Here is a 25,022-nt window from a genome sequence, read left to right as displayed (position 1 = left end):
CATCAGAGCTCGAGAAGTTTTGCAGAGAACAACGGGTGAAACCTTATTAAGATCTAAACACAGGCTCAATGTTGTATTTGGTTGTATTTGGTTAGCCAAAGGTGCTTCTACTAAACACTGATATGAAGGGGTGAACACTTGTGCAATCCCATATTTTACATTCTAATTAACAGGCAATACTTGGTCGCGATTTTGTCAAAATTTTCACTGAAATTAAGTTTGTTTTTGTAAATTCTTGTCCAAAAAAAAAAAGCTAAATTAAATTGCCCATGATTCAGTGCTGAGGACTATACGTATCAGGATACAGAACAATTGTCATATCGATTTAATATTTAAATTTTCTGGTCTGAATTCACAACAAAGTATTTTGGGTGATCGCCAGGCTCCCCAGTGTTTCTGAACTGGAGCTCTGGTGTTAGTACCCCGTAGAGAAGCTCTCCAGCATTCACTCTATTTATAACGCTATGCATGGATATATTGGTATTGGCTTACATCCGGCTTCACATTAAATTAACAATGCAGGATAATAATAAGGATGCTTGACATTTGAATCATGTTTCACCTGCTGGTGGTCAGAATCCTTCAGTTCTTTGTCCCTGTTAAAGTCTCCTCCTTTCAGAAACCAGCTTCTTTCACACAACTGCCGACATTCAATGAGAACAGCGACCTTATGATCACAATGCAGGCTTTTCTTTAAGCATCGATACCAAACCTGACAACTAGCGCATTAAAATGTGATTTATTTACTTTCTGTAACAATATCGACACTCAACACTTTGTTAACGACAGATAAAATTTCATCCAGTAAGACAACAAGAGTGCAGGTTTCACACATCAAGTACATGTGAGGCTTTACAGACCACATTTCACAGAATTCGTTTATCTAAACATAAGCCTGGAAATGTTTCATGATGTTTCACGCAGTGCGGAGGCAGATCAAACACAGCTGCCCACAGCTGCACTGAGTAACACGGATTTAAATAAATAGTGTAGCTGGGACTGCGGATAAGACATTAAATGTACTGAAGACCACCTCTGGGCGTTTCCAGCCACAAAGAGAACATTTCCCCTTCTTCTAAAGCCTGCCAGAAATAATAGTCTGTGTTGAGGTGATTTTAATGCAGTGACTATAAAGCTGTCTTTGCAACAAGTCCGGCGTTACATCTCCAGTCGGGCCCACTGGCACAGGGTCGGTGTGATTGCTCTGCTGCCCTTCACACTGTTCAAATACATAAGTTGGTTTTATATGAATCAGTGGCTGCGTGAAAAGGCAGAACAATGAGAAAGCAAAGAGATGTGGTGCATTTAAACTAAATCACGGTCAAAATGTCAGGAGCTTCAGCCGCGGAAACACATAAAACAGCAAATCTATCTTTTACCTTTTGTCTCCCTCGGCTGAATCCATCTGACTGAACTCTCCCACGCGTAAACCTTCGACTCTTTCAAGGTTAAACCTGTCGAATGAAGCAGAATATTCCTCGATCGTCCAGGTAACAAACATGCTAATGCCAAGATGTGGCTCTTAAATAATGAGACTGTAGATTATTTATGTGTGCCACGTTTTTACACACTGGCGCCGTGGATCGACATACATAAGTCCACTTTCATTATTTAACAGCCACACCTCGTAAAGCACCAAAGAGGCGTCTAATTGCGTTAATAAATTTCTTGGTTAGTGGACAAGCTGAGAGGTGATGAGAGCAGGAAACGCTTCAACCGTATGTGAACAGCTACACGTTTTCCCTCGAAGTTAAGGAATGTCGTTTTATGATTTCGAGATATTTGCAAATAGGATGACACTTTGAAACGTCGCCTCGTTTTGTTGCGGTGAAGCAAATAAACTGATGAGTAGCAGGAGGATTAAAACAAAAAGGCTCAGTTAAGAGGCTCCACTTGTCCTCATCACCGAGCAACCTGTATCTGAAGCGTTGACTTCAGCCAACACTGGTCCTCTCTCTGCTTCCATCGCCCGGCTGTGGTGGTTGTGGTGAGGCTGAGGGGCGTTCAGCAGGACAGTAGTTTTGTTGTGCAGGTGTGTGTGACGGTGTGTGTGTGTGTGTAGTGTGTCGGAGGGCTAGCTGAGGAGGTCGGGCTGCAGGCCGATTCTCTGCAGGACGTCTTCAGGCATACACAGGACTGGATTCACCGGTTTGATCTGCTCGTCTCCGAGGAGGGACAGACCCGCAACTCCGAACAGAGTGTGGAAAGGATCCACCTGAAAACCAGAGTTAACGTCAGTGAGAGTCGGCTAATAGCTGCAGTTACACAGCTGAAATATCTTCTCACTGTGTGTCATCGCGGAGCCAAAAAGAAAAGCAATATCTTTTAGAAATAGAGGGCAGCGTCGTCGGCCACCCGGATGAGCCAAACTTAAACCACTCACAGATGAATAACGATGATTATCCTGCAACAACGGGACACGTCAAGCTTTGAGACTTATTGCACTGTAAGGATTGGATGTGAAGCTTAGGGATGAAATAAAAATAAAGAGGAGAAAACCAGCAGGACGCAGAGGTTACAACAAGTTTTTGACAGATGAGACAAGTCGTACGTTTCAATACCCACATTACTATTTAGTGTACCCCAAATACACAGTAAGCCATGAGACGGTCAAATGCAGCATAAGTCTGAGGACGTGATAGTGTTAGGACAGCCTGATAGTTATGTACAATACCATAGTTTCTAGCTATATCATTATATGAGTTATACTATTCTCCATAATTAACAGCACTGAAGGGTCTCAGTCATGTAAAGTCATATTTTATCTCATTTATCCTTTCAATACTTCTAATTGCAAATTTAAAGTATTGCCAAAGTCAAACCAAAACTTCCCAAAAACACGGTTAAACAACTCCCCCACACCCTCGTTTTCTCCTGCCTGCACCACTACAACTCATTATTCACCTGCTTAAACAAAGCAGTAATCTCTGGCTTACAGCTGGTTCTGAATACAGCAACAGAAATACTCCAACGGCTGATGCAGAGACCCATTACGGCAGTTCTGGTCGTATTATACTGGCTCCCTATTCAGTGTAGAATTGAGCTCAAGATTCTGGTGATTACTTTTAAAGCTCTACATGGTTCAGCAGCACTCTACATGACAGAACTCAGAACCACGCATTCTGCACGTAGACCCCTGAGATCAGGAAACTCGTTGTTAAAAATTCCCCCTTCCAAGCTCAAAACAAAGTGGGGGCTGTGCTTTAACCGCTTTAACCCCAACTATTTTGAAAAACTTCCTTCAATGAGAGCTGGCAGCCTTATCAATAAATAACTGATTAATCAATACCACAGCATGAACCTGGTAGATGTTGAGTGAAGAAATGCAACATTAACCATGTATCAGTACATATCACACGACATTAGCTGCTAGCGTGGCTCAATCGGTTGACCACTGGTTAGAATATACGACACATGAGCTCTGACCGGTAACCATTAAACATCACAGGACACTTTCTCATGATGCTAAACTCCCACAATGCTCCCTGTTTTGTAACACAGAACCAGAGGAAGTCCAAGTGACCACCTCCTCTGGTTGCTTAGTAGGCGGCTCCACCTGGTGGCGTAATCAGGTATTACAGCTAATGTACAATGCACATTTTCTGACATGCACGTCTGTCGTCTTCTGCCTTGTTAGTTAACATATTTTTAATCAACACACTGATTAATGAGTAATCATAACATTTCTAGCTGTGGAGCAAGCTTTCACTGTCAGAACAGCTCAGTCACTGCCTCAGTTAAAAAGGTTTCTAAAACCCATGTGCACAGATTGGCATTTTCAGAACATTTTATCATTGGTTTCATTTTGTAGTTGCTCTTTTTCAATGTTCCAATGTTTCAGTATGATCCTCTAATGCTTCATGGTGTTTGCTGTCATTAAGTCTAGTTCTGAGTGGTTTTAAGTATATTATTAATTTATGTCAAGGTGGCTCATATGAATATAAACAAGCGTGAGCTGCTGAGCCAACACAGACAGGAAACAGTTCCCTGACAGAAGCCGAATGACGGATGACAGCGCGTTCAAGTGTTGCCCTGCATTACAAACCACATACTTTCTGTACTTACTACACATTTCATGCTACTATGACAGATATATAGGCAAAGGGGACAAAGTTCAAGGTGCAACACTCAGACAAAGTAGGATGTCGCAGTTGTACGCATACTGCATGTAGTAGTACTTTGTGAGGGCAGCTGCAGCGCGTCCTGGCAGTTAAAGGACAAAGCGTGATTTGAAATGCAGGGAGGCTTTTTAGAGAGACGTGTCCAACACGTTTCTTCTTTTATGGCTTTGTATTTATGTTCAGCAGCTCACCATGTCTCCTGGTCTATCAGCAAAACCTCCCGTCTCCTCGTCTTGACAGGCCAGAATAAACGTCTGCAGCTTGGCTTTGTCGATCCAGTGAATCCTGCCGATGATTTTCAGCGACGCCAAAACCCACCACGAGTAGCAAACATCTGGAAGCTAAGGGAGACCGAAAGTAAATCAGAGCTGTGACAGAACTTAAACTATGTCTCATTCAAGTCTTAATTTCAATACATTTTGCTGTTGACCGTAGAAGCTGAACTGCATCAGGATCTCTATATTTTCAGGTGGCTGCTCTCGCTCTGAGATACATCCAGGAAAATTATAGACGTGGAAATCTTTTCAATTTGTTTGCTATGGTGCTGCTATTATGAGTCAGCATAGACCCTTTTACTTAATCTCTGTTCTGCTGAATGGAACATGATGATAATAAACAAACACTGCAGAGCACAGAAAGCACCCGAATAAATCATCTGCAAAAATCACAAGTTACTTCTATCTTATCTCTGTGTGGGAACCCATCTCTTGAAAAAGCTTCAACAATCTCTGCTTGCTTAAGAAACTATTAGTTACGATAAATGATGCGACACCGGAGCTGCAGATGTACAACTTTATTTTACAATCTGCCGTGAAATCTAGATTACATTGGCTGTGGTTCAAACTGAAGAAAACTTCGACTTTAACTCTCAACACTGCAGAAATATGAACCATCAAAGCACAAAAACCTGTTTTTCTGGTTACAGTTTAATGAAACGGAGGGGTTTGGTTTCTCTGTACAACATCTGGAAAACACAAACCTTTTCAGGGCGTCCATTGAGACCTCCGGACGGCAGCTGTCTCTCACAGAGCCACCAGCCCAGCAGGTCAGCGTTCACCTGGTGCAGCTGGCCGGTGAGCGACAAGAAGCCGGTGCAGCAGTAAATCTGACAGAAAAAAAAACAGATTTTATTGGATAAAACTGGTCGACAAGAGTGAAAATGGAACATTAGCCGCCATCAACAGTGAGAACATTGCATCCTGGTACTGTCGGCCTCTCAATTTCTAAAAGATGTTGTTGCCTTAGTTAAAAAATAAAAAATTTAAAGAGTGATTAACTGTCAGTGAACTCACCTGACCAGCGTGAGACTCTGAACCAGGTCTGCAGCCAAAACCTCCATCAAAGTTCATACAGGACAAGACAAACTCTACCGCTTTGTCAACATTTATCATGTCCATCTTGCCCTTGGAGAGAACAAACGATGATTTAGCGTCATAGTAGACAAATTATCCAAAGCTATGAAGCTAATGCAGTTGAATACAACAGTCATGCTTGTTAAAAGTCAAACAAAGAGGTGTTAATTAGTCTAATCCATTGTAGTGAACTGAGAGATGTTTCTGCTATCCATCCTGCTTTAATTGAAATAAAACTGTACGATGCTTTCAAAATAATCATACAGGTGAATGAAAAGTTCTCGAAAACAGTTTCAACAAACATGACAGAGGATTTACTGCAAGATTCTTGTATTACGCCACAGTTCTTTTATCTCCTTGCATTTACTTAATAAACAAATTGACCTTTGTGCAGTTCACCACAAAACGAAAACATCACATACATACCAATAATGCAAGTGTAGCAACAGCACAGAAGGAAAACCGTGTATCTATTTCACCTGTAAAGACAAAGAACTCAAATTATACTAACACTAGATGCTATTTTGACATTATATTTAAAGAAAACAGTAATATAAATTAATGACACCTCTTACATCTAAGTGTTTTTTTCCTTTCAGCTGAAAGCCAGACACACAAAGATTTTTCAACTTTCTACTACTTTTTACAAGAGAACAATCCTTAAACTCTCTTTACAGGAATCTCCTGGCAGCAATCACATACAGCCACAGGATATATGATCATCAGACAATATATAAACATAACAGCTCCAGGATAAAATCAGACAAAGAAGTGTGAATCAAAGGGATTAGAAACTAATAGAAAAACAACATTCACTGATGAATTGTGACAAAAAAATACACCAGGAAATACTAAAGCAGCAGCAACAACACAGTCAGCATTTAAAAGTTTTGAAATGCTTTAAGATACCAATAAATTCAGTTTAAGCCAGTTTTATGTTTGAAAAATGGAATATGTGAATAATGCAGGGTGTATTCCATTGTGTGTCCCACTGCTCAGAAATTATTTTGCGCTTTTCATTCATTATTTTTTTAATTAACGAGAAAACGCTCAATCAAGCAACATCAATTAGACCAAAATTGGCTCACCCCATTTGTCCCCTGCAAAAGAGCCGTCTTCCTGCTGCAGCCCTTTGACATATTCGACCACTCTGTCCACATCGATCGCATCCACGCTGTCATACAAGCACAAGATCTGAGGAAGAGATTCAAGAAACACAGTGAGATAAAACCTTCATGCGAGGTAATTTACAAACCCGACGCGATCACATAAATTGAGATGATTTGCTGAACGCATCATAAAAACATCACGTTCGTCATAAATATCCTTCTGGAGGAAAAATCCTAAAGCACAGCAGCTATCAAGGCTGCTTCAGACAGTGAAAAATACAGTATTAACGTGTGACAGCTGCCAGAAAGTACTAAAAAGACACTAATAATTAATAAATATTATAGAACCCCTCAGTGATCATCCAGGTGTCATCCAGGATTAAAATCAATTCAAATACATTTATATTTCTGTTTTCGACATTCTCTGCTTACTGGATTTATCATATAGAAGATAACACATCACCAGCTTGTAATTCAGTTCCAGCCTCTCACAAAGAAGCAAAAATATTGTGTTAGGAGTCACCTGGACAGCACTGAGGGTGTAGAGCAGATGGGGGTCGTGTCCGATGCTGGCGCTGATGCCTCCACAATCGTGCTGACAGGCTTTGATGAAGTCTATGATCTCCTGCCGGTTCATCCGGGGCAGCTGGCTCATCAGGTCCATCACCGTCAGGCCCCAGTAGATCCCGCTCATCCTCAGGTATTCCGACAGCGTGTATTCCTGGAAGAACACACACGGTACAGGAAGGAATGGCGACACATATTTTAAATACATGAACTTTGGAACACAAACCCCTTAAAATCAGTAGAATTTAAAAGAACAGAAGCCTGTAAACCTTTCAGACTTTTTAAGTTGAAATCAGTCTTCTGTTTCACACTTACAACATTAGAGAAATTTGCCCTTATTAATTTGCCGACAAGGACAAAAAGTCTGTATCATTTGAATATTTACAGCTTTGACAGCTTCAGTGACGAAGCTTTAGAAATGCATTAGCTTTAGCATTAGCTTCCAAACAAATCTAATACAGTGCAGGGTGCCCACAGAAGCTGGTGATAGCTGGTCCTGGCCAGTCACTTGTAATCTTAATTTCAACACAGCGTGGCAGCTTTGCCCTGGACGCCCTCTTTGTGCCTCCAGGTTTTACTTGCATTCTTTATTTAATGCATATCAACGTGCAATCATTCCTTTTTCCTTATTTTTGTGTGCAAATGTACGTATTTGTGTGAATTTTTCCACTGTGTTAACATTATAATGATTACCTGTGTGCCTTCATAGATAGACTAAAGTAGTTAAATTCAACTTAAACCTTTTTTCACCTGTTCTTCATTAAAAATAGATAAAATGATAAATAATGATCGATACTGAGTTAAATGAAGCATGTTATCGTGACATATTCCTAAACTACATCGCCCAGCTCTATCCTGACAACACTAGAGTGGAAAATAAACACACATAAAAGCCACGAGACGGTTTTTACTCACATAGTCGTCCTTCTTGGAGCCGTAGGCTGCGATGTAATCCGCGTGTTTGTCCAGCAGCAGGGCGCTCGGAGCGTCGGGCTTAATGATGACATCTTTCACTTGGGTCCCCTGTCATCAAACACACACAGACCGGTCAGACAGGCCACAAGCTTTAACAAAAATGCAACCTCCGTACTTTCACCGTAAAACAGACCACTGAGTTAACTCCTGTTGTGAAGCTGAATGACAGAATGTGAAAATGTTTAAAGGCTTTTTCACAGTTTGTGACATTAACTAGCTATATGCTAACGATGATGCTAGCTACATTTTAGCCTTCTTGGTAGCTGCTTTTACAGAATAACAGTCGGCGAGACACGAATGTTGGGACTTAAGCGAAATAAATAAACAACTACATCCACTGTGGTTATAATTTTATCCAAAACAACAGAGAATATTACAAACAGGACGTTTGTTACCATTCTGACATGATCCTACTACTTCTTCTTCTGCTGCCTTTTCTTCTTCTTCTACGGCAGTTTTACGGCAGCTAGCTTACACGCATGAGCGCCCCCTTCTGCTTTGGAGGGCAATCCTCATCAGTGCAGCGGTGGAAGTGCACATTTACTTAAGAAAAAAATGGAGGTACTTTAACTTTACTGGAGTACTTTGTTTTCATGGACATCGGCTCAGGAGAAAATATGATCATATCAACATTTGATGTCATGTCAAAAAAACACTTTTACAAACAAAATGCATGAGAAACCCATAAAGTATGAAGCTTAGGTATTAATTGAAGTTCAAACTAGTCATTTAAGCCATTTTTAAATAGAAATTGCTGCCTGGCTGCTTCTCCTTACAGCTTGGGAACCTATTTTTATTCTTTATTCATTTTAGGTTATTTGTTTGTCCAAAATTGCTAATTTGAAAAATGTGTGCAAGGTATGGACTATTTTCTAAACTTTTATCAAACAATCAAATGCAGATTTAATCACTGAAAATCCTAGAAAATGACACTGAAAGAGACTCTAAGGATTAAACATGATAGAGCACCTCAGTGATTTTGTATTTTAGTGTGTTATCCAGAAGTAAAATGAATTTAAAAGTATATATTTGTGGCGGGGCTGCAAGGTGGTGCAGTTGGTAGCACTGTTGCCTCGCAGCAAGAAGTTTGCCGGTTTGCGTCCCGGTGGGGGCACCGGAATCTTTGTGTGTGGAGTCTCCATGTTCTCCCCGTGCAGCGTGGGTTCTCTCCGGGTTCTCCGGCTTCCTCCCACACAGTCCAAAAACATGTTGAGGTTAATTGGTGATTCTAAATTGTCCGTAGGTGTGAATGTGAGTGTGCTTGGTTGTCTGTCTCTAAGTGTAGCCCTGTGATAGACTGGTTACCTGTCCAGGTGAACCTGCCTTCACCCTGAGTCAGCTGGGATAGACTCCAGCCCCCCATGACCCTAGTGAGGATTAAGCGGTGTATAATGGATGCATATTTGTGGCGTGCTCACTTGCTGCGTTGGATACAACTGACATACTGTTTTAGAGCACCATGCTCACCTCTTCCACTGAGAAACCATTAGTCTAGCCGTGATTTGACTCTGAGAAAGCCTTTCCTTTAAAAACAATTTGACACTTGATACTTTCTTGGTTCTGATGCCATGTTTCCCACTATAACAATGGTACTTAATGAGCAACGCTTTGCTGGAAACTTGAGTCATATTTCTAAGAGGTGAACAACGGCTGCAGGTTGAATGCTGCTTCAATGGAAAACTGACCTTCTGAACAAAAGCGTTAACAAGGTGACCGACACCAATCTGCTTCCGTTTGATTGCAATCATAGAAGTAGTGCAGAATCAGAACTATTTTTTGTTCAGTTTAATTGTCAGGCTCGTTTTTAGCGTTTGATTTCCTGTTTCCAGGTTTAGATGAAAATCTGGCAGATTTCATATGTGCTAGTCAAAGTCATGAACGAACATCTGCAGGAGAACTCAGTAGAATTTTACTACCAGGTTTGTTTGTTTTGAAAAACAAGTTTAACTTTTCAGTCAGTTCTTCCAACATGAGAAAGATGAAATGAGAAAATAATGCTGATTTCTCTAAAAATAAAGAAACAACCACATGGTCTACAATGAGTGGAGTAATTTAATAAATGGATGGCATACAGAAGATTTCACCATTATGTTACGTAGCAGCTGAACCAAAATGTCTGTATTACTTTCACACTTTCGATATCTGCACAGGTTAAGAGTGAAGCTGATGTTTGATACATGTTTAAATTGACAGCAGCTACGACTGGTACATCAGGCAGAAAACCCATTTTTCAAGATCATGCACTTTTACATATATTAAAACATCTCTACATGTTCTGTCGAGAAATGGATTTAAGCAATTATTTTACAATACGATCGTCAGAACAAACAGAAGTTCAGCAGGAAGTTTCACTGGGATGAAATAAGGCATGAAGACAATGAATTACTGTCATTTGTTCACTGCAAGTCAGGACGGTACGGAGCCTGTCTGGTAACATCGATAAGAAATAAAAACAACTCGTTCCCACGCATTAGTAAATCGTGGCCACGAGTTATTAATGCGTGGGAACGAGTTATTTTCTTTCTTATCGATGTCACCAGACGGGCTCCGTAGGACGGTGAGCAAAACCAACACAAATTTGTGAAGTTCTTGGTGTAAGGCTGAAGGTCAGACTGAACCTGCTCCTCCTCCCTTAAACTGGATGATCTGTCCTCACAAAAAACCCTAAGTGCCTGTGTTTCCTTTATGAATTTATCACGTCACACATGGCCAAGCAGCACTTTTACAGTTTAACTTGGCAGATAAATAGCACCAGATTAATGCTTAATAAACTGTTTATTTGTGGGGCTGCTGCCAGTATTTACAGCCTGCAGAGTTTTTGTTCAAAAGTCTATTTACAGCTGATATTTACCTGAACGTCAATGTGATAAACAGAACATGATGATGTGATTATTTGTTATTTGATGGCATTTAAAATGATCTATGTCATTGTGAAGGCTGTGCTCTGCAGGGTCTAAGTTCCCTGAATACAAAGATTTACTGTCATCGGTCAATTCAGGGTCTGAATCAAAGCGCAGCAGGATGCTTTGACATTAAGGCAAACAACACTTGGAGTTGTCCTGAGTGCAAGTGGCCAGATGTATTTTTCAGGAGCGCATGTTATGTATAGAAAAGCTACAACAAGTACATGTGAATGCGGACGAATCGGGACGCAGGGCTCATTTCTTGAATCTTCCCAGGTGTTCTCGGGCAATGATGATTCTTTGGATCTGAGCTGTGCCCTCGTAGATCTGCAGAGGAATACAGATGTTCAGATGCATTAAAAAAACAAAAATAAGAAGAAGTCTTACTGCAGAGGCACTGATTAGGTGCACATCATCATCATCATCACTTACCTGGTAGATCTTTGCGTCTCTCATCAGCTTCTCCACCGGGTATTCACTGTTGAAGCCGTTGCCTCCGAATACCTGAACGGCGTCGGTGGCCACCTGATTTGCGATGTCTCCGGCGAAAGCCTTGGCGATGGAGGCGTAGTAGGTGTTTCTACGGCCCTGATCCACTTCCCAGGCGGATCGCTGGTACGCCATCCTGGCCAGCTCCACCTTCATGGCCATCTCAGCCAGGAGGAAGGACACGGCCTGGTGCTGTGAAACAAGGGACAGAGCAGCTGATTGATCCTGCGCTCACCTGACAGCAATGCAGCTTATAAATGCATGTGATGAACCAGGATGCACAAAAACAAAGTATGTGAACAAACATCAGCAATAGCTCTGCCAAAGGTCTTCCTCTCCAGTGCGTAGTTGGTGGCTTCATCGAGCGCTCTCTGTGCCAGACCTGTTGCTCCTGCTGCCACCTGCAAAACGGACACAAATCTTTAGTGAAACGTACAATAAAAACACAGCTACTAGACTGGAGAGGTGGTTGAAAGCTCCTTTAATATTAAGTGTTATTGGTATGTGGGGAAGGGACGTCGTTTTTGTCATCTTCTACAGATTTGGATTTATATGTCCATGTATAAGTTGCCTTTTCTGCTGCAAGTTCTGATGCCGTTTGTGGTGCACAGAACGCATCACGGTCAGGCTCAAGTAACGCGCAAACAGCAACTTTCACAAGTCAGGAAACCCAGCTATCAACAGCGAGTCCTGTGTTATATTTTTGTGACCATTGATTGGTGCACTTTGTGTAACAGACAGTTTAGAAAAGTACTAAATAAAAACTGACTTGACACTGTTTGAAAGCTTTCTCTAGTAAACAGTTAATCCAAGGAGATGAAAGTCTTCATTATTAGAGCTTTTTTTTTTTTTCATGTGTGAGTGACAGTTGTAATTCTTTGGACAGACTGTCTTGCTGGTTCATTGCTGCAGTAAATAAGCTGCTGTCCTGAATTTATTTCCTCTGTGGCAGCAAACAGCATCCCACAAGCCTTCACAAACTCCTGCAGGTTAAACAGAGACTTCCAAACCCTTTTAGTGCTGACTGGCTCACTATAAACTGACTGGAAACACTTGCTAGCAGAGCAATATGAAGGCTGCAAATCCTGCAGAGGACTGTTACCAGGACACTGTTTTCATCTAATGTTCTCAACATGTTACTACCTCGTCTTCAGATATAAAACAACCCTCACTTATCAAACCTAATGTTCAGAGAAAGATCTCGTGCTACATTGGGGCAAATGTAAAGCACACGCTTTCTAAAAACTCTGTCACAGCTGGAGGACTCACTGGTGGCCTGGTGTTGTCGAAGGCACCCATGGCAATTTTGAAGCCAGCTCCCTCTCCAATCAGGACGTTCTCCTTCGGTATCCTCACGTCCTCAAAAGTGATTCCTCTGGTGTCGGAGCACCTCTGGCCCATGTTCATCTCCTAAGAGCACAAAACAAACAAGTTATATCCTGAGCCACATGTCACAGACCACACACACACACAAAAGTAATTAAACCATCCTGGTTGGATTGCAAAAGTTTCCCTATAAGCCTATAATAACAACAATAATAGTTTATATTGTACTCATGTCTTCCTGTATTACAGGGAGCAACAAGGAGCAGCGTCCTGTGTCTAAATCATGAATTAGGAGCTCTACATATGTGACAGCTCAGCAGGCCAATGTGCTTTTCACTATAAAAATGTAAAAATATAATAAAGCAAAATGTTTTGAAGAACTGGCCACATAAACAGTTTAGTTCAAAAGGTGGTGCAGTTTCTCTGCTGTGGAGTTTTAACGGTTAATTAGAAAATAACAGCGACATATATACACTGCTACACATGTTTGCTGTCACAGCTGTTTGGGTACAAATGTTAAAGGTGAAGTGATAGTCTGCTTCATTAGCTTCTGTCTTTTTTTGTTTAATATGGACATTTTTGGTGTTTTTGAGGAGACAGTTTTGCAATGATACGGCGCTAAACTGTACAGCCTACAGAAATCTGTTCCTGCAGATTATAAATGAGCCTCATCTCACCTTCCTTCCTGGTGTGAGTCCTGGAGTGTCTGCCTCCACAATGAAGCCAGTAAAAGCTTTGCTCGCTGGGCATTTGGGGTCTGGGTTTGTGCGGGCGAGGAGGAAGTACCTGGAAATTATGAAACGTATGAATAGTTAGTAAAACAGAGATGTTTGAGTAGTAATCTAATGCAACAATTCTACCTTCATGAAGGTTACAATGATCATTTATGGTTTGTCTCTATCCAGCAACTTCATCCTCCAAAATGACCATTCAGAAGAATCAATGCCACTTTCAATACAATTTTTTTAAAATTTATATACCTTATAACCTTCATTAAGATGGACAACAGCAACGGCAGTGAGTACGTACCAGTTAGCTTTCCCTCCGTTGGTGATCCACATCTTCTGTCCGTTAACAACATACTCGTCTCCCACCTTCTCAGCTCGGGTCTTGATGTTGGCCACATCAGAGCCTGCGCCGGGTTCGGTGACGCAGTAGGCCTGTCGAAAACAAGCCACAAAAGGAGTTAACAAACATGTACTTATTTAAGCCTTTGGGTAAATGTTCTTCCTTCCTACAACAACCATGTGACATCCTTGAAGTAATGACACTTTCAAACAAATACGTACACACATAAGAGGCTCCTCTGTCATCCTTCCCAGGTATTTCTTCTTCTGTGCATCACTTCCAGCGAGTATAACGGGCATTTGCTGTGTGGGACAAACAGATGCAAATTCACTCTTACTGAGCTACAACATCAGTTATTCCTCAGCGTTCTGACAGGACTGGTGTTGAAACCATCCAGACTGATGCGCCCTGACTGGTTGTAAAAGCAACGAGGACAGCAGAGGCACAGGTCTGATAAGAAAAGTTCTTGCTTATGCTGCTGGTTGATTTCAACATTTCAGTTAAATTCTGTGTGGAACAGGAAACGTTCATGTTGTACGGAGGCAGTCCAGACCTACAGTATGTGGATCTGTGGTGATCTATGAGCTCCATTTAAAAAAAAAACAACAAACAAACAAAAAAAAAACCTACCTGATATGAAATGGTGGCAAAAAATCTTTTATTCTAATCAATATGCCTTATGAATCCAGTACCAAAACAAAGCTCATTCCTTGCTGCTGTTTATCAAAGTGCAACAAAAAGGAAATTACTGTTAAAGGGGAGAACAGCTTGTTTAAGCTTCTACTAAGACAATATATTGCGTTTTGAGAACAACAATGTTTGAAAACAGTGACCATAGAAACTCAGTATTATCTCTGTTGATACAAATACTCGGGAAACCAAGACACTGATGCTTATGGAACAGAAACGAGTGTCATCCTGTCCTCTGGCCTCATGCTGCTCATGTGGATTAACTGCTTGGCAGCTGGTGGAACATTCTGACACGCGTGTTACATTACACAACCAGCAACAAGTCCTCAACTCAAGTTAAACATTATCTTTTACGTACCTCTGTTGTCCCTCCCTGTCCTGCTGTCTGAATCATTCCAGTCATATGTTTACAGTCTATAATTCTGTCACCTTGATTCTCTAATGTGTCAGGATTAATTCATTCTAGTTTCCCCCTTAATTTTCTCCCTGATCTGAATAGAGTCTACAGACAGACTGCGCTGTATACACCAAATCCATTGTAAAGCTGCTTGAGGAAATTTGTGTTTTTTTTCCCTACGTAAACAAAATTAGCTTAACTGTTGTTTGCGGTGCATGCCGGAAAAGCCGATTCACCCTCCAGCAAACAAACAGTTGAGGAGAGAAACTGCATGTTCCCCATAAATTACTTCAAAACCATATTTTCTGCTGTGCTCACTCTGGTTCCTTTACGTGCAGACAATAGATCAACCTTTAAAAAGATTCTAAAATACTTGGGCCAGGTTTTGAGGTCAGGTCAGGACAACTTTTGAGGCCATCTCTACTCATGGATGGTTCAAAGTACTGTGTTTATTTTGATTTGAAAGAACTGGAAAGCATTTTTAAAAATGCCAGAGAATTACTGGACATCCTAAAGAATGAAAACTTACTCCCAGAGAGTTTGCCTCCATTGCAGTCTGGACTCCTGTGCAGCCATAAGCCAACTCTTCTGTGATGAGGCAGCTGTCAAAGATGGACAAGCCCATTCCACCTGAATAAAGGAGGAACAAACATGAGAGGCTTCAAGCTGTGCTCGAACAGAGATCTGCCAACTTGCCTGAAACAAAACTCAACATGTGTACTTATTAAGAGCGACTGTTCAAAGGTATGATCAGGATTGTGTGCGTGATTTGGCAAAGCAGCCTGTGTGTCACCTGACACTGGGTAATACAGGTTAATTAAAATGGCTTGGAGACCATATTTTTCTTCATTTCTGTTTTTCCACATAAAACAGGATGATATCAGAAACCTCAATTGAATCTTTAGGAGTTACAAAGTAGACACAATTTGTTTTTTAGGTGAGAAATGCTTTTGAAAATGTAGCTGAAGCAGAGGTGTGCACTGAGATGGTAATACGTTGCTGCGATATGCTGGATGTGAGGGTTGAAAATAAAACCTTTCACTGTATTGGATTAAACACACCCTTGATTGTAGGATGCTTCAGTGTACAAAGTATGAAACTTTGCAGGGTGAAAAGAAAGACTGTAATTTAAATTAAAATATTCTGGAATATAAAAAATAAGCTGCAGGAACAAACACAAAACAAGACACTGTTCCTTTCATGAGACCTTCCTAACACCTTGCTTCCTCCATCAGTTAACTTTAAAATAAAACACACCATATTCCTGTGGAATGTGGCCGTTCACCAGACCAAGCTCCCACGCTTTCTTGATCAGTGGGAGTGGATACTGTACAAGAAAAAGAGATGACAAGACAAAAAAAATTAAAACTTTATCGAAAGGAAAATGTTACAGCAGGCCAAGAAACACTAAGAGGCAAGTATGTACAAGTAAACTTTTCAAATACTTTAGGAAAATAAGCCCAATAGAACAACTAATTTCTGACAGCAAGCTAATTATGCAGCCATTTAGATTCATATCGATAGAGATAAAAGGTGGCTGAAGAACTGAATCCTTGTTGTTTGGCAAAAACTAAAAAAAAAAAACAAAAGCGCTCTTTTCTTCATGGAATTAGTCACGAGAATCCGTCTTAAAATGACAATCAGCCAAATTTCCCCTCAGGTTGTTTGTTTTAGGTGAAAAGGTTACATGTTTAAAGAGGCTCAAGTATACGAAGCACTATTTACTTTGTGTTATTTAACTGATTGATTTGTAAACAAAATGGCAGCAACAGCCATGATGAACTTACAAACTCATAATGCTGGTTCTTGCACAGAAAATACCGCACATTAGAAAAATATCACTAAAAAGCAAAGCTCTGTAAAATGGGAGCACATCAACATTTACAGCTTTAATGTTGATCAACTCAAGCCATATTTAATCAGACAATCTCACACTCACTTCGCCACTCTTGTCGTAAGCTGCTGCAACGGGCACGATCTCTTCACGTGCGAACCTCCTCGCCAGCTGCTGGAACTCCTTCTGCTGATCTGTCAGCTCTGTGCACCAAAACAGCACGAAATCATGATGTTGGAAATAACTACTGGCCTCAGAAATCATTCATGTACTCCATACATTAAGAAAAAAGCATCAATTCCTAAAGCAATTTTAATGTGAAAGGTTGAAGGCCCCATTTAAAGCTTGATGTTGTTCGTACAAAATCTCTTTAAGGAAGGAAAGGAGTGTCAAATTTAGATCAACAAAAGACCAATCTGATATATGAAAGACATGTTCTTTAATCTCATGATCTACATTTAACTCACCAAACGAGAAGCCGAGAGATCCTTGGCTATTAGACAATGATGCATTGGCTGCGGCTGCACTGGAGCTCTGGAGGCGGATCCCAGACCGCACACCGGCTCTGAACACCTGTTTGTGAAGGGAAAGCCAGCCGCAAAACAGAAAGTTTAAGTTACCTGTACACCTTTTGCAGTTATTACTAACAGGTTAGTCCAGCTTTGTGTCCCTGATGTTTTCCCATTACATTTGAGTGCTCAGCATGTTTTCATCTGCAAAATAAATACTTTGTGGAAAACCTTTCTAGAAATTTTAGACCAACAATCTGGAATTAAGCAATGTCTGCTGCACAACAATGCAGTTCAGACACTGCAGCTGTATTTCCTATATAGCTATAGCTACACAACAACAAGTAATAATTTGTATGGAAATATAGAAATAATATTAAGATTCATATGCATAATATAGCTAAATAGTATAGAGATGGATATTTGTTTTACACTGTATAAATTAAGTCACCCCTTATAAAGATCTATGTCAAAAACCACCATACATGGACCCCTCAAATCCAGACTTAGATTAACAGAACATGTAGACGGTTTATTCCATTTGTGAAAACTTACAAAATCTAAAAGAAAAACATTTCAACCCATTTAGACCACATCCAGCCAGTTCCAGACTAAAAATGATAATGCTTTAATAAATAAAACCAGAGGAGTCAAAGACACTTTAAAACAGCTTTAAATTAGTGAAACTATATTCAATTTCCTCAAAGGCAAAAATAGTGAGTTCACTGCTTTCCCCACTCTAGACTACATCAAATCAGATCTATATACCACCATGTGATCTAACTTTATCTGGATTAAATTCACCAAAGAACGTTAGTTTAACACAGGTTAAAATTTGTCAAAACACGTAACTGTGAAAGCATATTAAAAAGGGACAATTTCACTGCTTTTTCAAACCATCTGGACCTCCTCCAACCTGGTCAAGATCAAAAACCACGATACACTGGACCTGTCACATCTGAATTAAAATCAACCACAGGAACTTCAAACTAGTGTAACTTCATCCAATTTATGTAAAATCCAAAAAAGGGTGATTTTACTGCTTTGTCAACCCATCTGGACCACATCCAATTAGGTCTAGATTAAAAATCCATTAAAAATGGACTTGCTCCAGAGAACATAACACAATATTGAAACTTTAGTCAATTTGATAACACAGAAATGGATGGTTTCTCGAGTTTTTTCTCCCTCAAGACTTCATCAGATGAGATCGAGATCAAAAATGACAATTTTTAGACTAGTCAAAGGCGGACTAGACAAAAAGGACCAATGTAAAGTCATTTTAAAACACAGTATGACAACAAAGAAAAGAGGGAATTTTACTGGACCTTCACAAGGACCTTGGCAGCACCAGCTCTTTATGAAACCAGCCGGTTAATGATTTTACAGATGAACTGGTATGTAGCCAAGTGGCTCAGGTGTGAGCGAATGTTAGTACAGGACAGCTGCAAACTTTGGATAATATGTGGTACATAAAATAAAATGCGTTATAACACTGCAGCTTGTTGCAGCTTGTTGCTAGCTAACGTTAGCCTGTGACGCAACTAGCAAAGCTTGCGCCTGTTTGGTTGGAGGAACAATCAAATGTGGGTCAGGAGGACCACCAGCCGCTCCGAAAATACTTCAATTAACTAAAATGTACAAAAACACAAAGGTATATGACGGATAATGTCAAAAAAACACGTACCTTATTGAGCAGCATTGTGACACAGTCAGAGTCGTCGCACAAACACCACGGACTTGACGTTACCTCTGCCCTACTTCTAAATGAGCGGCCTCTCAGCCAATCACAGCGGCGGGATTTGGTCACGAGTGGCTCCTCGGCATCCCCACTGTGACTTTCGCCCCAGTTTAGTTACCTAACAAAGCTCACCTCCACTCTCAGAAATACAAAATACACTCAGAGCTGGAATATGATCAGAAAGATACTCAAAATTACCTCTGAGAGACACTATGGCTCTTTTTAAACTATATATATATATATGTATAAATATAATCACACAAGTAGGCAGTGATGAACATGTCAGAACTAAAAACAGATGCAGTGCAAAGGTGTGAATGCAGGGTAATTTTCCTGCACTGCAGTTATTTTTTATTGAACTGTTTTCATGTCCAGACAGAAGCTGGGGACATATGAGGACACGAACAAACCCTCTGACTGCATTGCCTTGAATTTGCCAGCAGATGACGCCAACTAATGGGCAGATTCCCATTCAAATGCAATGGGGGCAAAAAGTAGTCAATAACCACCACTGACAGAAGAAATAATCTAACTACCACCGCTGGGTAATAAAACCCAACAGTCTGGCAAAACAGTGTTGGCAGTCTCTTTTTTTATTGTGCAATTAAAGAGGAATAATGTAAGAACTGCCACATTTGGCAAATGCACTTACATTGTGTGTAATATGCTAACAAATCAGGAGTTTTTACATCCATAAAGTCACATACCCATCTTGTTTTTCTATTATCCACTGCATTGATTCTCATTTTACACCAGTTTGTTTCTTAGCAACATCTTGCACAAGAATTCCCTTCAGGATTCATCAAGTTTTGTTGATGCTTCTTGTTCAAGTAGAAGACAGTGAATGAGTGGACACTAAGCACTGTGAAGTAGGTTTAAGGTACTTCGGCCAATTTTAGCGACTTCAGTTCCACAATTTCAAGAAAACCATTGCATTGACTTAAAAGCACCAAGTAGATAAAGATTTATATATGATGAAACACAAGATTTGACCTCCTGCTGTAAAGAGCACCAATAAAACTTTGAAGATGTGCTTATTAGTCACATTAATTTAAACACCAACAGCTTCATTATTCTAAATTGTTCTGATCAGTACCATACTGGCAAACTGTAATCACACTGGTTTTACAGCCACAGATGTGAATACTTTTCATTCAGCTTCTGACCTTTGAATTGAGCAATTTACTGCATGGAATTGAGTTTGATAATAGATGCCGATATTTGCCATCAGTCGGAATATTAAATTTGTTTGGATTGAACTTCTGAAAGGAGTCATGTTTGGATAAGATTGAATGAACACGAAAAACAAACAGTCGTGGGACGTGTGGATTTTATTGACGTATCAAATAGCTGTACATCTATTTGCCTTTCTTGGCCTTGATCTTCCTCAGGTAGAACTCGAGCTCCTTGCCTTCCAAGACGTAGCCGTCTGCCCTGCCGCACTGGCCGGGTCTGGAGGCGATGCAAGCTGCAGGAGGAAGATGAAAACACGGTCAGTCGAGGAGGTTCAAACAGTTTATGTTGTGCAATTTAAGTTCCAGTAAAAGGGCAGCTTTAATGTTACAGAAACATTATAACTCGTGTCACCATCTTCTCACAGATGCCTACATAAGAAAGTTAATCTGAGTAAAAGTGGGATTTTGTGTTGACAGAGTAGTTCGTATAGTTAGTATATAGTTAGTATGAGTCTTGTGTGTACAAGAATTTACACCTAATTTCTCAGCTAAACAAATTTACACACTGAAACCTTCCAGTATGCAAACATCACATTTGTTGACACTTGCATAAGGGCAGTAAATGTAACACTCCCCACTAATTTTGTATTCAGTTGCACCATCTTTCATGACTATATACATTTTAATATAATCAAAATCAAATAGATTTATATGGGATTATTTTTCCCCCTTTTAAGTCCAACTTTAATTACAAATAACTATACTCTGCTAATTTCCATTCAAAACAATAACTGATGGCATCTGATCCTCTGAATACCGAGGGATGTCCAGCAGACAGCCAATCAGCAGCAAACCTTCCAAACAAGCTGCAATACCAATACTGGACTCACCAAGCAGTTTTCCCTGCTGGAACTGCTCCTCCAGGAGGTTGCTGATCTTGGCTGTCTTTTTACGCTCGTCGTACTTCTTCTGAGTCTTCTTTGACCTCTTCTTGTTGAGGACCTCTTCCTCCTCAGGAGTCTGTAGCAGAAGACGAAACAAGTCTCATTACATTATTACAAAACACTCAGTTTCTGTTCAAGCTGAAGTAATTCAAATGTAAAATTAACCCTGCAGCAGATGTCTGTAGGTAACAGGTCTTTCTCAGAGTCGTAGTTATCACCACTTTCATTCAGTAGCAGAACTGGACAAAGTTATCATCATGGAAAGACATGTACCAAATTTAACAGCACTTCAACAGATGTGACCAAAAAAAATAAAAAACCTTTAAATGAATTCACCATGCTGTAACACTGGTTGTAATGCTGTTTGAGGTCAACAGGCAAATATATTATTGCATAAATAAAGAGACCACCGTTAAAAACTTGCCCCAGGATGTACATTTCCAATAAATCTACACGTCTAAACTTGTGGAATATCGACAATGTGAAAATGCAGGTTAGCATTACAGCAACATGTAGTAAGACCAGTGTTACGCTCTGGTAGTAAGACAGGATGGGACAAAAGATGCTCACTAAAACCTAATAGCCGCCACAGCAGCACCAGAGAATCGCAGAACGAAATAATAAAGCTGCTGTGCCATTACTACATGTATCCCTGCTGGATAACAAAGTGTCACCACGTACCAGCTTGGCTCCCTTCTTGCGTCCCAGTGGAGTGGCGTAGTGGGCCTCATACCACTGCCTGAAGGGAAGGCTGTCGACGAGGACGATGCAGTTCTTCACCAGAGTCTTGGTTCTGACCAGCTCGTTGTTGGAGGCGTTGTAGACCACATCGATGATCCTGGTCTTGCGAGTGCAGCCTGTGTGCACAAAATCAAGATTGGTCAACACAAGCAAACTTCCCAGTCATGCTGTCCACTAGGACAAATCTCAACACAGGAAATGGGTCTTTCTCAGAGTCTTTAATATCATCACTTGCACTCAGTAGCAGAACTGGACAAAGTTATCCTCATGGAAAGATATGAGCAACACCAGAGAAGGTTGAAAAGGTGACAGTGCACAAACTTACACTCAGAGCCCCAAGAGAAGTTTCCAACATCCAACCTCAGAGCACGGTACTTCTTGTTCCCACCACGGACCCTCACTGTGTGGATACGACGAGGTCCGATCTATAGAAACAGACATTTGATTAGTGTTGACAAAAGTAACTGTGTACCTTGCTTTCTGATGGCTTACAGGAAAATAGTTATATTAGCCCTCTGAACACCGGCGTTTTGCCCGTTTTTGGTTTTTTTCTTTTGTTTTTTTTTGTCTCATTTTTCACTGCAATATGAAGTCCTGCACAACCATGGATAGAAATAGGGAGAAGACAAAAATGTCTTTGTGCAGTATAACCAGATCATAATGCCATAAATCATTTATTTTATTTTTTTAACTAAGTGAAAGTTCTTCTTTAGTTGTCTAACAAAAACTGAAAAATCTGGACATTAACATGTAGCGCACATGTTTAAAATGCCTCCAGGTAGCACAAATACTAGAAAACGAACATGTGAAAACAAACCTGTGGCTCTTGGCATGAGATATTTTACAACTCAGATTTCTGCATGTACCTCAGGTGAGCTCACACAGCCTGCAGATCAATGTTTTTAAGACATTTCTTTAAAATCCACTGGCCGGTTTGGGTGTTCAGCGGGTTAATATTCATTGAAGCGTGTCAGTGTAACTATGACAATCCTAGCATTGGTAAGTCCAAAGCTTTGAACCAATACGGCTCAAAAAAGACCTACCTAAGGTCAAGTTTTCATCACCCACGCTACATCACTAAGCCCAGTTTAAGCTGGTGAGCCAATGATTTTTATTCACCTTTGTGTTTGCAGGAGGGCGCCCGAGCTCATACTTCCTCTTCTTGTGGTAGGGCTTGCGTTTACCGCCAGTCTTGCGGCGTTTATGCCAGTTGTCCCTTGAGATACCTAAGAAAATGAAAAAAGGAATAACAAGTTAGATCAGAGTGCTCACAAGATGTTCAATAGAAAATGACCTTCTATGCTTGAGCAATCAGTTCTCCAAGGTATGGGTTGTCCGCAATTTAATTCGGATTCCGCAAAAGAGTTTCATCATGTCACTCAAGCAAATAAAAATTCCTATCATGGTTAAATGGGACCAACGGAAGTTGGTTCCAAAAGCTAAATATTCTTACTGTCACATTGGATTACATTTACAGCTATTCAAAGCCTAGAAACGAAACAAAACTTTGCTGTAGACCATAGCAATCTTATTTCTCTAGTAACTTTAATTAGAGCCTATGCACCGCAATAAAGACTTCTCAAGAGGCTACATTACAGGAATAAGATGCTTAGGGTAATTCAAAATTAGTTATCCAACACTGTTTGTCCAGCAGGGAAGCTAAAACATCAAAATATACAACAATCTCAGCACTGCCTCCAGCACATGCAGCACAATGCCTCTCACAGCTAATCAGATAGTGATGCAAAGCAGTGTTTTCACGATGAATTGATGTCGTTTAAGAGTTACACTGTTGAAAATGAACAATAACCCTTACATTGCCCTTTTTCAACATAACAATGCTGGTTAATAAATTGAAATCAGAATTTCTTACAACCCAAAATCCGTATTAGCCCAAAGATCCAGTAATGCTAAGGCTTCAAGTTCTCTAAGCTAAACCCGTGCTGTGGCTATTAGGAACTAGCATGAGCCTTCAGTAACCAAGTCATATTAGTTTACTTAAAACCAAAACTGTAAATCAAACTAAATGCACTCATTTACTTTGACCGTCAAGAATTACTCACAGTATCTCTGCAGTTTCAGTGCAGCGGCATGACATGATCACGACCGCCTGCTAGCTAATGCTAACGCCACCTCGCAGTTAGCTCTTAAATTTAACAAAACAATGACTTGAAGTCTCTACATTTCGGTCGAGACCTCCAGTACACAACGCTTGTTCCTGCCAAAACAACTCGAATCTCACAAACTGCCAAATAATCCCTTTTAAATCACACTTCAGCATCCGCAGCTAACTACAAGGGCCATGAGAGCAGCCATCTTGGAGCACATCTAACATCCCCTGGAAATAATTTCAATTAAACAACACCAACTGAGTCTACACAGCAAAGTTAAAGCAAAATCTGTTTAAATAGCATTTAGCTACAGTATATCAAACCATTATTGGAATATTCCTTCGCTAAAACATCAGATGGACAAGGATTCTGCCTCCGACTCGAGCACGAAAACACGTACCCATTCTCAGGCGCCGGCTAGAAAGAGGAATCGCAAAGGTTCATGGGCAGGTTTGAAGCCGCGTGTTCTCGCGAGAATAAACGCCGTTGGAAACGAGATTTTCTTCGTCGGGACAGAAGAGTTTAACCGGCTCTGATCGTTATCATTTTTAACATGATGCATTTGTTTACGAAAATAAAAAATAGACCTTTATGAAGTTGCATCTTCAGTCAGGATGGAAAATCATTCCACTTTATATAACTGTTTATGTAATTTTATTATACATGTTTCATATACTAATGAAACGTCACTAAGTTACATCTTCATTAAATATCGGAAATTATTTCTCTTTTATGATACCTATTTATATAATTTTTAGCCTAATTTTTTCATACCCTTATAAACCCTTACTAAGTGACATTTTCAATAAATATGGAAAATATTTCTCTTTATATTCTACATTTGTTTCTATTATTTTAACCAGAATTATTTCATTAACTAATAAAATTAGAATAAGTTACACTTTAAATAAAGACACACACACACAACTTACACTTTTAGTAAATATGGGGGGGGGGGGGCATTCCTTAA

General features: G+C 40.3%; 3 protein-coding genes across 4 annotated transcripts in view; all 3 read right to left on the bottom strand.

Annotated features, from left to right (window-relative positions):
• rabggtb (Rab geranylgeranyltransferase subunit beta) overlaps nucleotides 1-8,570 on the bottom strand; it is a 24,653-nt gene extending 16,083 nt beyond the window's left edge. The window contains exons 1-9 of one of the 2 annotated variants that reach the window (XR_520556.1): nucleotides 8,520-8,570; nucleotides 8,065-8,172; nucleotides 7,106-7,303; nucleotides 6,562-6,667; nucleotides 5,900-5,952; nucleotides 5,414-5,524; nucleotides 5,101-5,226; nucleotides 4,313-4,462; nucleotides 1,946-2,215 (exon numbers count right to left, since the gene is read on the bottom strand). Coding sequence is in view for 1 of the 2 variants with exons in the window: in XM_008291804.1 (XP_008290026.1) it covers nucleotides 2,075-2,215; nucleotides 4,313-4,462; nucleotides 5,101-5,226; nucleotides 5,414-5,524; nucleotides 5,900-5,952; nucleotides 6,562-6,667; nucleotides 7,106-7,303; nucleotides 8,065-8,172; nucleotides 8,520-8,522 (996 nt within the window). In the remaining variant the exon portion in view is untranslated. Of the gene's footprint in view, nucleotides 1-718; nucleotides 2,216-4,312; nucleotides 4,463-5,100; nucleotides 5,227-5,413; nucleotides 5,525-5,899; nucleotides 5,953-6,561; nucleotides 6,668-7,105; nucleotides 7,304-8,064; nucleotides 8,173-8,519 lie in introns of those variants that run through there. The other variant, XM_008291804.1, reaches the window with a different exon arrangement.
• A 1,588-nt stretch (nucleotides 8,571-10,158) lies between these two features.
• acadm (acyl-CoA dehydrogenase medium chain) lies at nucleotides 10,159-19,128 on the bottom strand. Its single transcript, XM_008291801.1, has 12 exons — nucleotides 19,028-19,128; nucleotides 17,299-17,404; nucleotides 16,937-17,034; nucleotides 16,255-16,324; nucleotides 15,527-15,627; nucleotides 14,132-14,212; nucleotides 13,872-14,002; nucleotides 13,520-13,628; nucleotides 12,786-12,926; nucleotides 11,822-11,917; nucleotides 11,460-11,708; nucleotides 10,159-11,354 (listed from the first exon to the last, which is right to left on the bottom strand). Exons 1-12 carry the CDS (start codon nucleotides 19,040-19,042, stop codon nucleotides 11,283-11,285), a joined length of 1,269 nt encoding a protein of 422 aa, XP_008290023.1. The 5' UTR covers nucleotides 19,043-19,128; the 3' UTR covers nucleotides 10,159-11,282.
• Nucleotides 19,129-20,394: 1,266 nt separating this feature from the next.
• Nucleotides 20,395-24,526, bottom strand: rps8a (ribosomal protein S8a). The gene is made up of 6 exons (XM_008291803.1): nucleotides 24,453-24,526; nucleotides 23,061-23,167; nucleotides 22,267-22,366; nucleotides 21,882-22,057; nucleotides 21,147-21,276; nucleotides 20,395-20,549 (listed from the first exon to the last, which is right to left on the bottom strand). Exons 1-6 carry the CDS (start codon nucleotides 24,454-24,456, stop codon nucleotides 20,440-20,442), a joined length of 627 nt encoding a protein of 208 aa, XP_008290025.1. The 5' UTR covers nucleotides 24,457-24,526; the 3' UTR covers nucleotides 20,395-20,439.
• Nucleotides 24,527-25,022: the final 496 nt, after the last annotated feature.

Source organism: Stegastes partitus, unplaced genomic scaffold, assembly GCF_000690725.1.
Source record: "Stegastes partitus isolate 25-593 unplaced genomic scaffold, Stegastes_partitus-1.0.2 Scaffold763, whole genome shotgun sequence".
NCBI classification, from domain to species: domain Eukaryota; kingdom Metazoa; phylum Chordata; class Actinopteri; family Pomacentridae; genus Stegastes; species Stegastes partitus.
Note: the sequence above shows the minus strand (reverse complement) of the source record. Positions and strands in the feature narration are given on the sequence as shown.

Excerpts from the sequence above, each read along its gene's own strand:
- acadm (XM_008291801.1), bottom strand. Across the intron at positions 16,325-16,936 it reads CTTACGACAAGAGTGGCGAA|TATCCACTCCCACTGATCAA; the intron begins GTGAGTGTGAGA and ends TTTCTTGTACAG. Across the intron at positions 14,213-15,526 it reads TGGAGGCAAACTCTCTGGGA|CAAATGCCCGTTATACTCGC; the intron begins GTAAGTTTTCAT and ends TGTCCCACACAG.
- rps8a (XM_008291803.1), bottom strand. Across the intron at positions 21,277-21,881 it reads GCAAGAAGGGAGCCAAGCTG|ACTCCTGAGGAGGAAGAGGT; the intron begins GTACGTGGTGAC and ends CTTCTGCTACAG. Across the intron at positions 20,550-21,146 it reads CCAGCAGGGAAAACTGCTTG|CTTGCATCGCCTCCAGACCC; the intron begins GTGAGTCCAGTA and ends TTCCTCCTGCAG.